General features: G+C 45.0%; 1 protein-coding gene across 1 annotated transcript; it reads left to right on the forward strand.

The window, feature by feature from the left end:
* The first annotated feature begins 5,063 nt into the window (after window positions 1-5,063).
* LOC142711949 (N-acetyltransferase family 8 member 3-like) lies at window positions 5,064-9,046 on the forward strand. Its single transcript, XM_075848598.1, has 2 exons — window positions 5,064-5,183; window positions 8,158-9,046. Exon 2 carries the CDS (start codon window positions 8,167-8,169, stop codon window positions 8,836-8,838), a length of 672 nt encoding a protein of 223 aa, XP_075704713.1. The 5' UTR covers window positions 5,064-5,183; window positions 8,158-8,166; the 3' UTR covers window positions 8,839-9,046.
* Window positions 9,047-12,569: the final 3,523 nt, after the last annotated feature.

Raw genomic sequence — 12,569 nt, forward strand, 5'->3', positions numbered from 1 at the left:
ATGTCCTTACTTCTCTACATTTCCCTACATAACTACATGTCCTTACATCTCTACATGTCCCTACATCACTACATGTCCTTACATCTCTACATGTCCTTACATTCCTACATGTCCTTACATCTCTACATGTCCCTACATCTCTACATGTCCTTACATCTCTACATGTCCTTACATCTCTACATGTCCTTACATCTCTACAAGTCCTTACATCTCTACATGTCCTTACATCTCTACATGTCCTTACATCTCTACATGTCCTTACATCTCTACATGTCCCTATATCTCTACATGTCCTTACATCTCTACATGTCCTTACATCCCTACATGTCCCTACATGTCCTTACATCTCTACATGTACCCACATCTCTACATGTCCTTACACCCCTACATGTCCTTACATCTCTTCATGTCCTTACATCCCTACTTGTCCCTACACCCCTACATGTCCTTACATCTCTACATGTCCTTACATCTCTACATGTCCTTACTTCTCTACATTTCCCTACATCACTACATGTCCTTACATCTCTACATGTCCTTACATCTCTACAAGTCCTTACATCTCTACATGTCCTTACATCTCTACATGTCCTTACATCTCTACATGTCCTTACACCCCTACATGTCCTTACATCTCTACAAGTCCTTACATCTCTACATGTCCTTACATCTCTACATGTCCTTACATCCCTACATGTCCCTACATGTCCTTACATCTCTACATGTACCCACATGTCTACATGTCCTTACACCCCTACATGTCCTTACATCTCTAATGTCCTTACATCTCTACATGTCCTTACATCTCTACATGTCCTTACACCCCTACATGTCCTTACATCTCTACATGTCCCTACATCTCTACATGTCCCTATATCTCTACATGTCCTTACATCTCTACATGTCCTTACATCTCTACATGTCCCTACATCTCTACAAGTCCTTACATCTCTACATGTCCTTACATCTCTACATGTCCTTACATTCCTACATGTCCTTACATCTCTAATGTCCTTACATCTCTACATGTCCTTACACCCCTACATGTCCTTACATCTCTACATGTCCCTACATCTCTACATGTCCCTATATCTCTACATGTCCTTACATCCCTACATGTCCTTACATCTCTACATGTCCTTACATCTCTACATGTCCTTACATCTCTACATGTCCCTAAATCTCTACATGTCCTCACATCCCTACATGTCCCTACATCTCTACATGTCCTTACATCCCTACATGTCCTTACATCCCTACATGTCCTTACATCGCTACATGTCCTTACATCTCTACATGTCCTTACATCTCTACATTTCCCTACATCACTACATGTCCTTACATCTCTTCATGTCCTTACATCCCTACTTGTCCTTACATCCCTACATGTCCTTACATCTCTACATGTCCTTACATCTCTACATGTCCCTACATGTCCTTACATCTCTACATGTCCTTACATCCCTACATTTTCCTACATCACTACATGTCCTTACATCTCTTCATGTCCTTACATCCCTACTTGTCCCTACACCCCTACATGTCCTTACATCTCTACATGTCCTTACTTCTCTACATTTCCCTACATCACTACATGTCCTTACATCTCTACATGTCCTTACATCCCTACATTTTCCTACATCACTACATGTCCTTACATCTCTTCATGTCCTTACATCCCTACTTGTCCCTACACCCCTACATGTCCTTACATCTCTACATGTCCTTACATCTCTACATGTCCCTATATCTCTACATGTCCTTACATCTCTACATGTCCTTACATCCCTACATGTCCCTATATGTCCTTACATCTCTACATGTCCTTACACCCCTACATGTCCTTACATCTCTAATGTCCTTACACCCCTACATGTCCTTACATCCCTACATGTCCTTACATCTCTTCATGTCCTGACATCTCTACATGTCCCTACATCTCTACATGTCCTTACATCTCTTCATGTCCTTACATCTCTTCATGTCCTGACATCTCTACATGTCCCTACATCTCTACATGTCCTTACATCTCTACATGTCCTGACATCTCTACATGTCCTTACATCTCTACATGTCCTTACATCTCTACATGTCCTTACATCTCTACATGTTCTTACATCCCTACATGTCCTTACATCTCTACATGTTCTTACATCCCTACATGTCCTTACATTCCTACATGTCCTTACATCTCTACATGTCCTTACATCTCTACATGTCCCTACATCTCTACATGTCCTTACATCTCTACATGTCCTTACATCTCTACATGTCCCTACATCTCTACATGTCCTTACATCTCTACAAGTCCTTACATCTCTACATGTCCTTACATCTCTACATGTCCTTACATCTCTACATGTCCTTACATCTCTACATGTCCTTACATCTCTACATGTCCTTACATCTCTACATGTCCCTATATCTCTACATGTCCTTACATCTCTACATGTCCTTACATCTCTACATGTCCTTACATCTCTACATGTCCTTACATCTCTACATGTCCCTATATCTCTACATGTCCTTACATCTCTACATGTCCTTACATCTCTACATGTCCTTACATCTCTACATGTCCTTACATCTCTACATGTCCCTATATCTCTACATGTCCTTACATCTCTACATGTCCTTACATCCCTACATGTCCCTACATGTCCTTACATCTCTACATGTACCCACATCTCTACATGTCCTTACACCCCTACATGTCCTTACATCTCTAATGTCCTTACATCTCTACATGTCCTTACATCTCTACATGTCCTTACATCTCTACATGTCCTGACATCTCTACATGTCCTTACATCCCTACATGTCCTTACATCTCTTCATGTCCTGACATCTCTACATGTCCCTACATCTCTACATGTCCTTACATCTCTTCATGTCCTGACATCTCTACATGTCCCTACATCTCTACATGTCCTTACATCTCTACATGTCCTGACATCTCTACATGTCCTTACATCTCTACATGTCCTTACATCTCTACATGTCCTTACATCTCTACATGTCCCTATATCTCTACATGTCCTTACATCTCTACATGTACCCACATCTCTACATGTCCTTACATCTCTACATGTCCTTACATCTCTACATGTACCCACATCTCTACATGTCCCTACATCTCTACATGTCCTTACATCCCTACATGTCCTTACATCCCTACATGTCCCTACATCTCTACATGTCCTTACATCTCTACATGTCCTTACATCTCTACATGTCCTTACATCTCTTCATGTCCTTACATCCCTACATGTCCTTACATCTCTTCATGTCCTGACATCTCTACATGTCCCTACATCTCTACATGTCCATACATCTCTACATGTCCTGACATCTCTACATGTCCTTACATCTCTACATGTCCTGACATCTCTACATGTCCTTACATCCCTTCATGCCCCTACATCTCTACATGTCCTTACATCTCTACATGTCCCTATATCTCTACATGTCCTTACATCTCTACATGTACCCACATCTCTACATGTCCTTACATCTCTACATGTCCTTACATCTCTACATGTACCCACATCTCTACATGTCCCTACATCTCTACATGTCCTTACATCCCTACATGTCCTTACATCCCTACATGTCCCTACATCTCTACATGTCCTTACATCTCTACATGTCCTTACATCTCTACATGTCCTTACATCTCTTCATGTCCTTACATCCCTACATGTCCTTACATCTCTTCATGTCCTGACATCTCTACATGTCCCTACATCTCTACATGTCCATACATCTCTACATGTCCTGACATCTCTACATGTCCTTACATCTCTACATGTCCTGACATCTCTACATGTCCTTACATCCCTTCATGCCCCTACATCTCTACATGTCCTTACATCTCTACATGTCCCTACATCCCTTCATGCCCCTACATCTCTACATGTCCTTACATCTCTACATGTCCATACATCTCTACATGTCCTGACATCTCTACATGTCCTTACATCTCTACATGTCCTGACATCTCTACATGTCCTTACATCCCTTCATGCCCCTACATCTCTACATGTCCTTACATCTCTACATGTCCCTACATCTCTACATGTCCTTACATCTCTACATGTCCTTACATCTCTACATGTCCTTACATCTCTACATGTCCTTACATCTCTACATGTCCTTACATCCCTACATCACTACATGTCCTTACATCCCTACATGTCCCTACATGCCTACATGTCCTTACATCTCTACATGTACCCACATCTCTACATGTCCCTACATCTCTACATGTCCTTACATCTCTTCATGTCCTGACATCTCTACATGTCCTTACATCTCTACATGTCCCTACATCTCTACATGTCCTTACATCTCTACATGTCCTTACATCTCTACATGTCCTTACATCTCTACATGTCCTTACATCTCTTCATGTCCTGACATCTCTACATGTCCTTACATCTCTTCATGTCCTTACATCTCTACATGTCCTTACATCTCTTCATGTCCTGACATCTCTACATGTCCTTACATCTCTACATGTCCCTACATCTCTACATGTCCTTACATCTCTACATGTCCTTACATCTCTACATGTCCTTACATCTCTTCATGTCCTGACATCTCTACATGTCCTTACATCTCTACATGTCCTTACATCGCTACATGTCCTTACATCTCTACATGTCCCTACATCTCTACATGTCCTTACATCTCTACATGTCCCTACATGTCCCTACATCTCTACATGTCCTTACATCTCTACATGTCCTTACACCCCTACATGTCCCTACATCTCTACATGTCCTTACATCTCTACATGTCCTTACACCCCTACATGTCCCTACATCCCTACATGCTTACTGCTCTTTGCCTTGTGGTTTCTGCATCCAGTGCTGAGAGGCTGTGAATGGATTGTAAGCTGCAGTCAGTCATAGAGGCGGTGTCGTTACTCTGTGCTATAATACAGGTCAGCTCTCTCCCTGACTCCGCTCTGTCCCTGTTGTAGGAGGTCAGAGAACATGAGCTCTGTTCCTGCAGCGATCACTAATATTCTCCTTCCTTTCTAGAACTTATGTAACTGCTGAACATGGACTGTGGGAGGTGGAGGATTTCCTGGGTGACGTCATACTAGGAAGTGTCCACCCCCTGCCCAGCTCCCATACAGAGACAAGTGGCACCAGACGGGCAGGAAAAGTCTGGAGGTACAGATAATATGACTGGCAGTGGGCACAGACAGGGAGGGGGCCTGGACAAGGCTAAGCTCCACAGGACTACAACTCTCAGCATACATTCTACTCCTTCCATGACAGGAGCCCTCACCCCGGTTACACTTACCCGACAACTCTCCCAGAATGTCCATGAGGCTCCTGGAAAAGGCGAATTGTCCCAGACTTACACAAGGGAAGGCAAATCTCCCGCGTGCGCCACATTCTCATCTCTCCGCGTTCCTGCGCTTCCCTCCGCTCCCGGGCGCTGCCGTAAACAATGTCCTGACACCGAGCACATGAGGGAAGCGCAGGAACCGGAGGAGGTGAGTATCTGAACGTGTGGTCCGAGGGCTCTGAAGGGGCAGTCTGGGATCTGTACTGTTCAGGGGGTCGGGTCTGGGGGCCGTGTTTATTTAAGGCTAAATGCACACGTTGCGTATTTTACTGTGGAAAATACGCACCAAAACCGCTGCAATACACAGGAAATTCACAGCTAGAAACCACGTTTTTCGGCGCGATTTCATGCTGCGGGTCTTGGTGCGATTCTCCACAGCGTTAGGCAGATACAATTCGCAAGCGGAAACGCAAGATAAATTAAAATGCTGCGGATTTTAAATCACGCACCGAAGGCCAATTTCCATCCCGTACAATACTGCAGCGTGCACATGAGAGTTCCTGAAATGCTGCTACTGTATTACCGCACGCAAATCCGCGCCGCAAAACCGAACGTAATACGCATGGTGTGCATTGAGCCTAAGGGTTTCCTGTCTTGGTTCTCTGTTTAGGGGGTTGGGGAGAATCTGTATTTATTTAGCGGGTCTGGTTTGGGGGTTGTCTGAGTTTAAGGGGTCAGTATTTTTTATTTTTTGTCAGCTAAAAGGTTCATATAAACTATTTGTGATTTAAATCCTGTATGTTGGAGGTTTGTCCTATATAAATGAGCGGGTCATAAAACCAAAAAATTGTGTGCGTTCTATTCCCGTCTTTAGAATCTTCCCGATGCCTCAGTTCAAATCTGTGCCCCCAATGAGCTGATATCAGGGACAGCACCCAATCATCTGTCTGTAGATCACCGTGATTATGATGCTGCGGGAAAATCACAGTCTGTGACCTAAACTAAACCTCCCCCAACATTCAACAACTGAAAAGAGGAACAATCGCGGCGCAAAATGTCATGCTCCCATAGTGCCCCTCACACATAGTATAATGCCCCCATAGTGCCCCTCACACATAGTATAATGCCCCCATAGTGCCCCTCACACATAGTATAATGCCCCCATAGTGCCCCTCACACATAGTATAATGCCCCCATAGTGCCCCTCACACATAGTATAATGCCCCCATAGTGCCCCTCACACATAGTATAATGCTCCCATAGTGCCCCACACACATAGTATAATGCTCCCATAGTGCCCCTCACACATAGTATAATGCCCCCGTAGTGCCCCTCACACATAGTATAATGCTCCCATAGTGCCCCACACACATAGTATAATGCCCGCATAGTGCCCCACACACATAGTATAATGCCCACGTAGTGCCCCTCACACACAGTATAATGCCCCCATAGTGCCCCTCACACATAGTATAATGCCCCCGTAGTGCCCCTCACACATAGTATAATGCTCCCATAGTGCCCTTCACACATAGTATAATGCCCCCATAGTGCCCCTCACACATAGTATAATGCTCCCATAGTGCCCCTCACACATATATAATGCTCCCATAGAGCCCCTCACACATAGCACCTAGCCCATAGCACATAGCATATAGCCCCCATAGTGCTCCTCACACATAGTATAATGCCCCCATAGTGCCCCTCACACATAGTATAATGCCCCCATAGTGCCCCTCACACATAGTATAATGCCCCCATAGTGCCCCTCACACATAGTATAATGCTCCCATAGTGCCCCTCACACATAGTATAATGCCCCCATAGTGCTCCTCACACATAGTATAATGCTCCCATAGTGCCCCTCACACATAGTATAATGCCCCCATAGTGCCCCTCACACATAGTATAATGCCCCCGTAGTGCCTCTCACACATAGTATAATGCTCCCATAGTGCCCCACACACATAGTATAATGCCCGCATAGTGCCCCACACACATAGTATAATGCCCACGTAGTGCCCCTCACACACAGTATAATGCCCCCATAGTGCCCCTCACACATAGTATAATGCCCCCGTAGTGCCCCTCACACATAGTATAATGCTCCCATAGTGCCCTTCACACATAGTATAATGCCCCCATAGTGCCCCTCACACATAGTATAATGCTCCCATAGTGCCCCTCACACATATATAATGCTCCCATAGAGCCCCTCACACATAGCACCTAGCCCATAGCACATAGCATATAGCCCCCATAGTGCTCCTCACACATAGTATAATGCCCCCATAGTGCTCCTCACACATAGTATAATGCCCCCATAGTGCCCCTCACACATAGTATAATGCCCCCATAGTGCTCCTCACACATAGTATAATGCTCCCATAGTGCCCCTCACACATAGTATAATGCCCCCATAGTGCTCCTCACACATAGTATAATGCTCCCATAGTGCCCCTCACACATAGTATAATGCCCCCATAGTGCCCCTCACACATAGTATAATGCCCCCGTAGTGCCTCTCACACATAGTATAATGCTCCCATAGTGCCCCTCACACATAGTATAATGCTCCCATAGTGCCCCTCACACATATATAATGCTCCCATAGTGCCCCTCACGCATAGTATAATGCCCCCATAGTGCCCGACACACATAGTATAATGCTCCCATAGTGCCCCTCACACATAGTATAATGCCCCCATAGTGCCCCTCACACATAATATAATGCCCCGATAGTGCCTCTCACACATAGTATAATTCCCCCATAGTGCCCCTCACACATTGTATAATGCCCCCATAGTGCCCCTCACACACTGGTAATTACTTATGTTTTTCCCTTTCTTGCAGAGCGCCAACATGTCTGCCTACATCCTCCGACTCTACAAGGACTCCGACTACCATGTGGCCAGGGACCTGTTTGCTTGTGGACTTAAGGAACACAGCAATAAGGCCTTTCACCACGCGATACGCCAGCCACACGTCTGGCTTCCGGCATTGACCATGTTAACCCTTCCTGCTCTGAACCTTGTGTCTGTTACTACGTCCATGCTAGCGGTAACCACGTCTGTAGTCGTTTTATGGTTTTGCGCCCGCTACATGTACACCTCCTATGTAGATTACGCCCTGTGTGACGACATGTTGGACATCGGTAAATATTACCTGCAGCGGGACGGTTACTGCTTCTGGGTGGCGGAGTCAACAGAAGGTGAAGTCATAGGGACGGTCGCTGCTCTCCCTGCTGCTAATCCCGGGGAAGAGAAACATCTGGAACTGAAACGACTTTCAGTGGCCAAGCAGCACAGAGGCAAAGGGATCGGCAAAGTCTTATGCAGGACACTCATTGACTTTGCCCGGAAGAGAGGCTGCAAGGCGGTGGTCCTCAGTGTCACCCTATCACAAGGGGAGGCCCGGAAGATGTACGAGAAGCTCGGCTTCAGTCATATAGACACCTTTTACCCACCAGGTCTCCTGAGTAAATTCCTGGACTTTAGATTCCGGGTCTACAAATATGACATCCCAACAGAATAATGGAGATCTACAGCGGGAGATATCAAGACGAAAATAGGAAACTCCCAGCCTATAATCACAACAGCAAAGCGATGATTTCACCCATTGTAATCTCTGTGACCCCCGACTACCTCAGTAATAGCTGCATTTCATGAATAACATGATGTAACATCAGATGGGTGTCTTTGGGTTTCACTCTATAATTCTTCATTAAAAAATACAGGTGTAATTGTGGGGTGCTCAAAAAGTCTGAAGCCTGTGGTAAGAATCCCTGGAGGTCGAGTGATTTTATTAATATTCTTGGTGGTTTAGTAATTTTATAATATACATGTTAATCTTTATCCTTTAGTGGTTAAGTAGTTTATTTAGTGATCTAGTGGTACTTCTAATGTCCCTGGCGGTGCAGTGGTATTTCTAATTTCCCTGGTGGTCGGTAGTATTTCTAATGATCCTGGTGGTCAGTGGTATTTCTAATGTCCCTGGTGGTCAATGTTATTTCTAATGTCCCTGGTGGTCGGTGGTAATTCTAATGTTCCTGGTGGTCAATGTTATTTCTAATGTCCCTGGTGGTGCAGTGGTATTTCTAATTTCCCTGGTGGTGTGGTGATATTGTTAATGTCCCGGGCGGTGCGGTGGTATTTCTAATGTCTCGAGTGGTACGGTGGTATTTCTAATGTCCCTGGTGGTGCTGTGGTATTTCTAATGTCCCTGGTGGTGCGGTGGTATTTCTAATATCCCTGGTGGTGCGGTGGTATTTCTAATGTCCCTCGTGGTCAGTGTAATTTCTAATGTTCCTAGTGGTTCAGTGGTATTTCTAATGTCCCTGGGGGTGCCATGGTATCTCTAATGTCCCTGGTGGTGCCATGGTATCTCTAATGTCCCTGGTGGTTCGTTGGCATCTCTAATTTTCCTGGTGGTCAGTGGTATTTCTAATGTCCCTGGTGGTGCGGTGGTATTTCTAATGTCCCGGGCGATGCGGTGGTATTTCTAATGTCTCGTGTGGTGCAGTGGTATTTCTAATGTCCCTGGTGATGCGGTGGTATTTTTAATGTACTTGGTGGTGCGGTGGTATTTCTAATGTCGTTCGTGATGCGGTGGTATTTCTAATGTCCCTGGTGTTCAGTGGTATTTCCAATGTCCCTGGTGGTGTGGTGTTATTTCTTATGTCCCTGGTGGTGCGGTGGTATTTATTATGTCCCTGGTGGTGCAGTGGTATGTCTAATGTCCCTGGTGGTCAGTGTTATTTCTAATGTTCCTAGTGGTTCAGTGGTATTTCTCTTGTCCCTCTTGGTCAGTGGTATTTCTAATGTCCTGGGCGGTGTGGTGGTATTTATAATGTCCCGGGCGGTGCGGTGGTATTTCTAATGTCCCTGGTGGTGTGGTGGTATCTCTAATGTTCCTGGTGGTATTTCTAATGTCCCTAGTGGTCAGTGGTATTTCTAATGTCCCTGGTGATGCGGTGGTATCTCTAATGTCCCGGGCGGTGCGGTGGTATTTCTAATGTCCCTGGTGTTGTGGTGGTATCTCTAATGTTCCTGGTGGTATTTCTAATGTCCCTGGTGGTCAGTGGTATTTCTAATGTCCCTGGTGATGCGGTGGTATCTCTAATGTCCCTGGTGGTGTGGTGGTATTTCTAATGTCCCTGGTGGTGTGGTGGTATTTCTAATGTCCCTGTTGATGCGGTGGTATTTCTAATGTCTCGAGTGGTACGGTGGTATTTCTAATGTCCCTGGTGTTGCGGTGGTATTTCTAATGTCTCTGGTGGTCAGTGGTATTTCCAATGTCCCTGTTGGTGCGGTGATATTTCTAATGTCCCTGGTGGTGCGGTGGTATTTATTATGTCCCTGGTGGTGCAGTGGTATGTCTAATGTCCCTGGTGGTCAGTGTTATTTATAATGTTCCTAGTGGTTCAGTGGTATTTCTGTTGTCCCTCTTGGTCAGTGGTATTTCTGTTGTCCCTCTTGGTCAGTAGTATTTCTAATGTCCCTGGTGGTGTGGTGGTATTTCTAATGTCCCTGGTGGTGTGGTGGTATTTCTAATGTCCCTGGTGATGCGGTGGTATTTCTAATGTCCCTGGTGGTGCCATGGTATTTCTAATGTCCCTGGTGGTGCCGTGGTATTTCTAATGTCCCTGGTGGTGCCGTGGTATTTCTAATGTCCCTGGTGGTGCCGTGGTATTTCTAATGTCCCTAATGGTAATTATTTTCCATTGACAGATAGATGGAGTACATATATGAAGATATTATTGTATGTATTCCAATAAGTAAAACAAAAAGAGTCAAACGCCAATAAGTCTGCCAATGCGGTGAGATGAGACAATAGAAGCATTCACTCATCCAAATAACGACATGTAGACGCATTGGCATGAGCATGAGCATGTAACAAAGGTAAAATATGATGTTAGTAACCTAGAACTAAGGTTGAAGAGAAGGTTAGGTCCATACAAAAAGAAGGATCAGAGAAGATCATGGTGATCAATGTAGAGAAGCCGCATATTTCGCAAGTGTCCAACATTCCCAAGCACTAGAACATGGGGAACCTCTCAAAGAGGATTTATAAGCCTTCAACATTGGTGGACAGTACAAGACTTGTTTAGGTCTCCAAATGTAAAAGTAGGTTTGATGGAAAGGATCAGCTAACACCGCAGACCGTTGTGGGTAGGGTCACTTCAGGGGTTGTATTTGGGCAATAAACTAGTGAACTTGTATTTACTTGTAGAGATCAGATTTGTGAAGAACATATTGAGCGGAGATATCTGACCAGCTACGTAAAGTGGTTTTCTGAAACTTATGTCCCACAAATCATATGTTTTTCCTGCTTTCACCCAAGAAGATAGAAAAGATTGGGTTTCATATGTTCAAGGGTGGAAAGTGGTACAGGTTCAGTCTTGTAGAGAAGACCTTCATTTCTAATATGAGGAAATGTATTGACTGTCTGTAATGGATTTGCCAGACACAGCTTCTTTGTCGACGCCCGTGGCTAATCAGTCTGCATCTGCTCCTAGGTCTGTTAGAGTGACTCGATCTGCTACCACTCAGGCTGGGAGGCTGAGGAGTGGGAGAACCTATCACAGCCTGGCCAGACGGAGCTAGCTTCCGCCCTCTGTCTATTTATACCTTCATTTCCTTCTCCTCCTTTGCCTGTGATTCTATCTTGTTTCCTGGCTCTGCTGCTCCTGCTATTTCTATTGACCTCTGCTTCATTTTGACCCTGGCTTTACTGACTACTCTCCTGCTCTGCGTTTGGTACCTCGTACACTCCTGGTTTGACTCGGCTCGTTCACTAGTCTTGTTGCTCACGGTGTTGCCGTGGGCAACTGCCCCATTTCCCTTAGCTTCTGTGTACCCTTGTCTGTTGGTCTGTCGTGCACTTATTGAGCGTAGGGACCGTCGCCCAGTTGTACGCCGTCGCCTAGGACAGGCCGTGCAAGTAGGCAGGGACTGAGTGGTGGGTAGATTAGGGCTAACCTATCTGTCTCCCTACCCCGTCATTACACTGTCCTTTCAATTTTCACCCATCGCTTATCGCTTGATGGGCTCCACCAAAATTTTATTTGGTCCAAAATTGTTGCCTCATCGTAGTGACACAAGTTTGGGAAACCTAAACCTCCTGAGTATCTAAGCCATGTCATAGCGTTGAAGGGAATTCTTGTTTTTTTTCTAAACTATATAAAATTGTTCTATAGGGAGTGAAATTTTTGGAAGTTGTATTTAGGTATATGCATCGGTGGAGTCTGCAAGCAGTACAATATC

The sequence above is a fragment of the Rhinoderma darwinii genome, chromosome 1 (genome assembly GCF_050947455.1).
Source record: "Rhinoderma darwinii isolate aRhiDar2 chromosome 1, aRhiDar2.hap1, whole genome shotgun sequence".
NCBI classification, from domain to species: domain Eukaryota; kingdom Metazoa; phylum Chordata; class Amphibia; order Anura; family Rhinodermatidae; genus Rhinoderma; species Rhinoderma darwinii.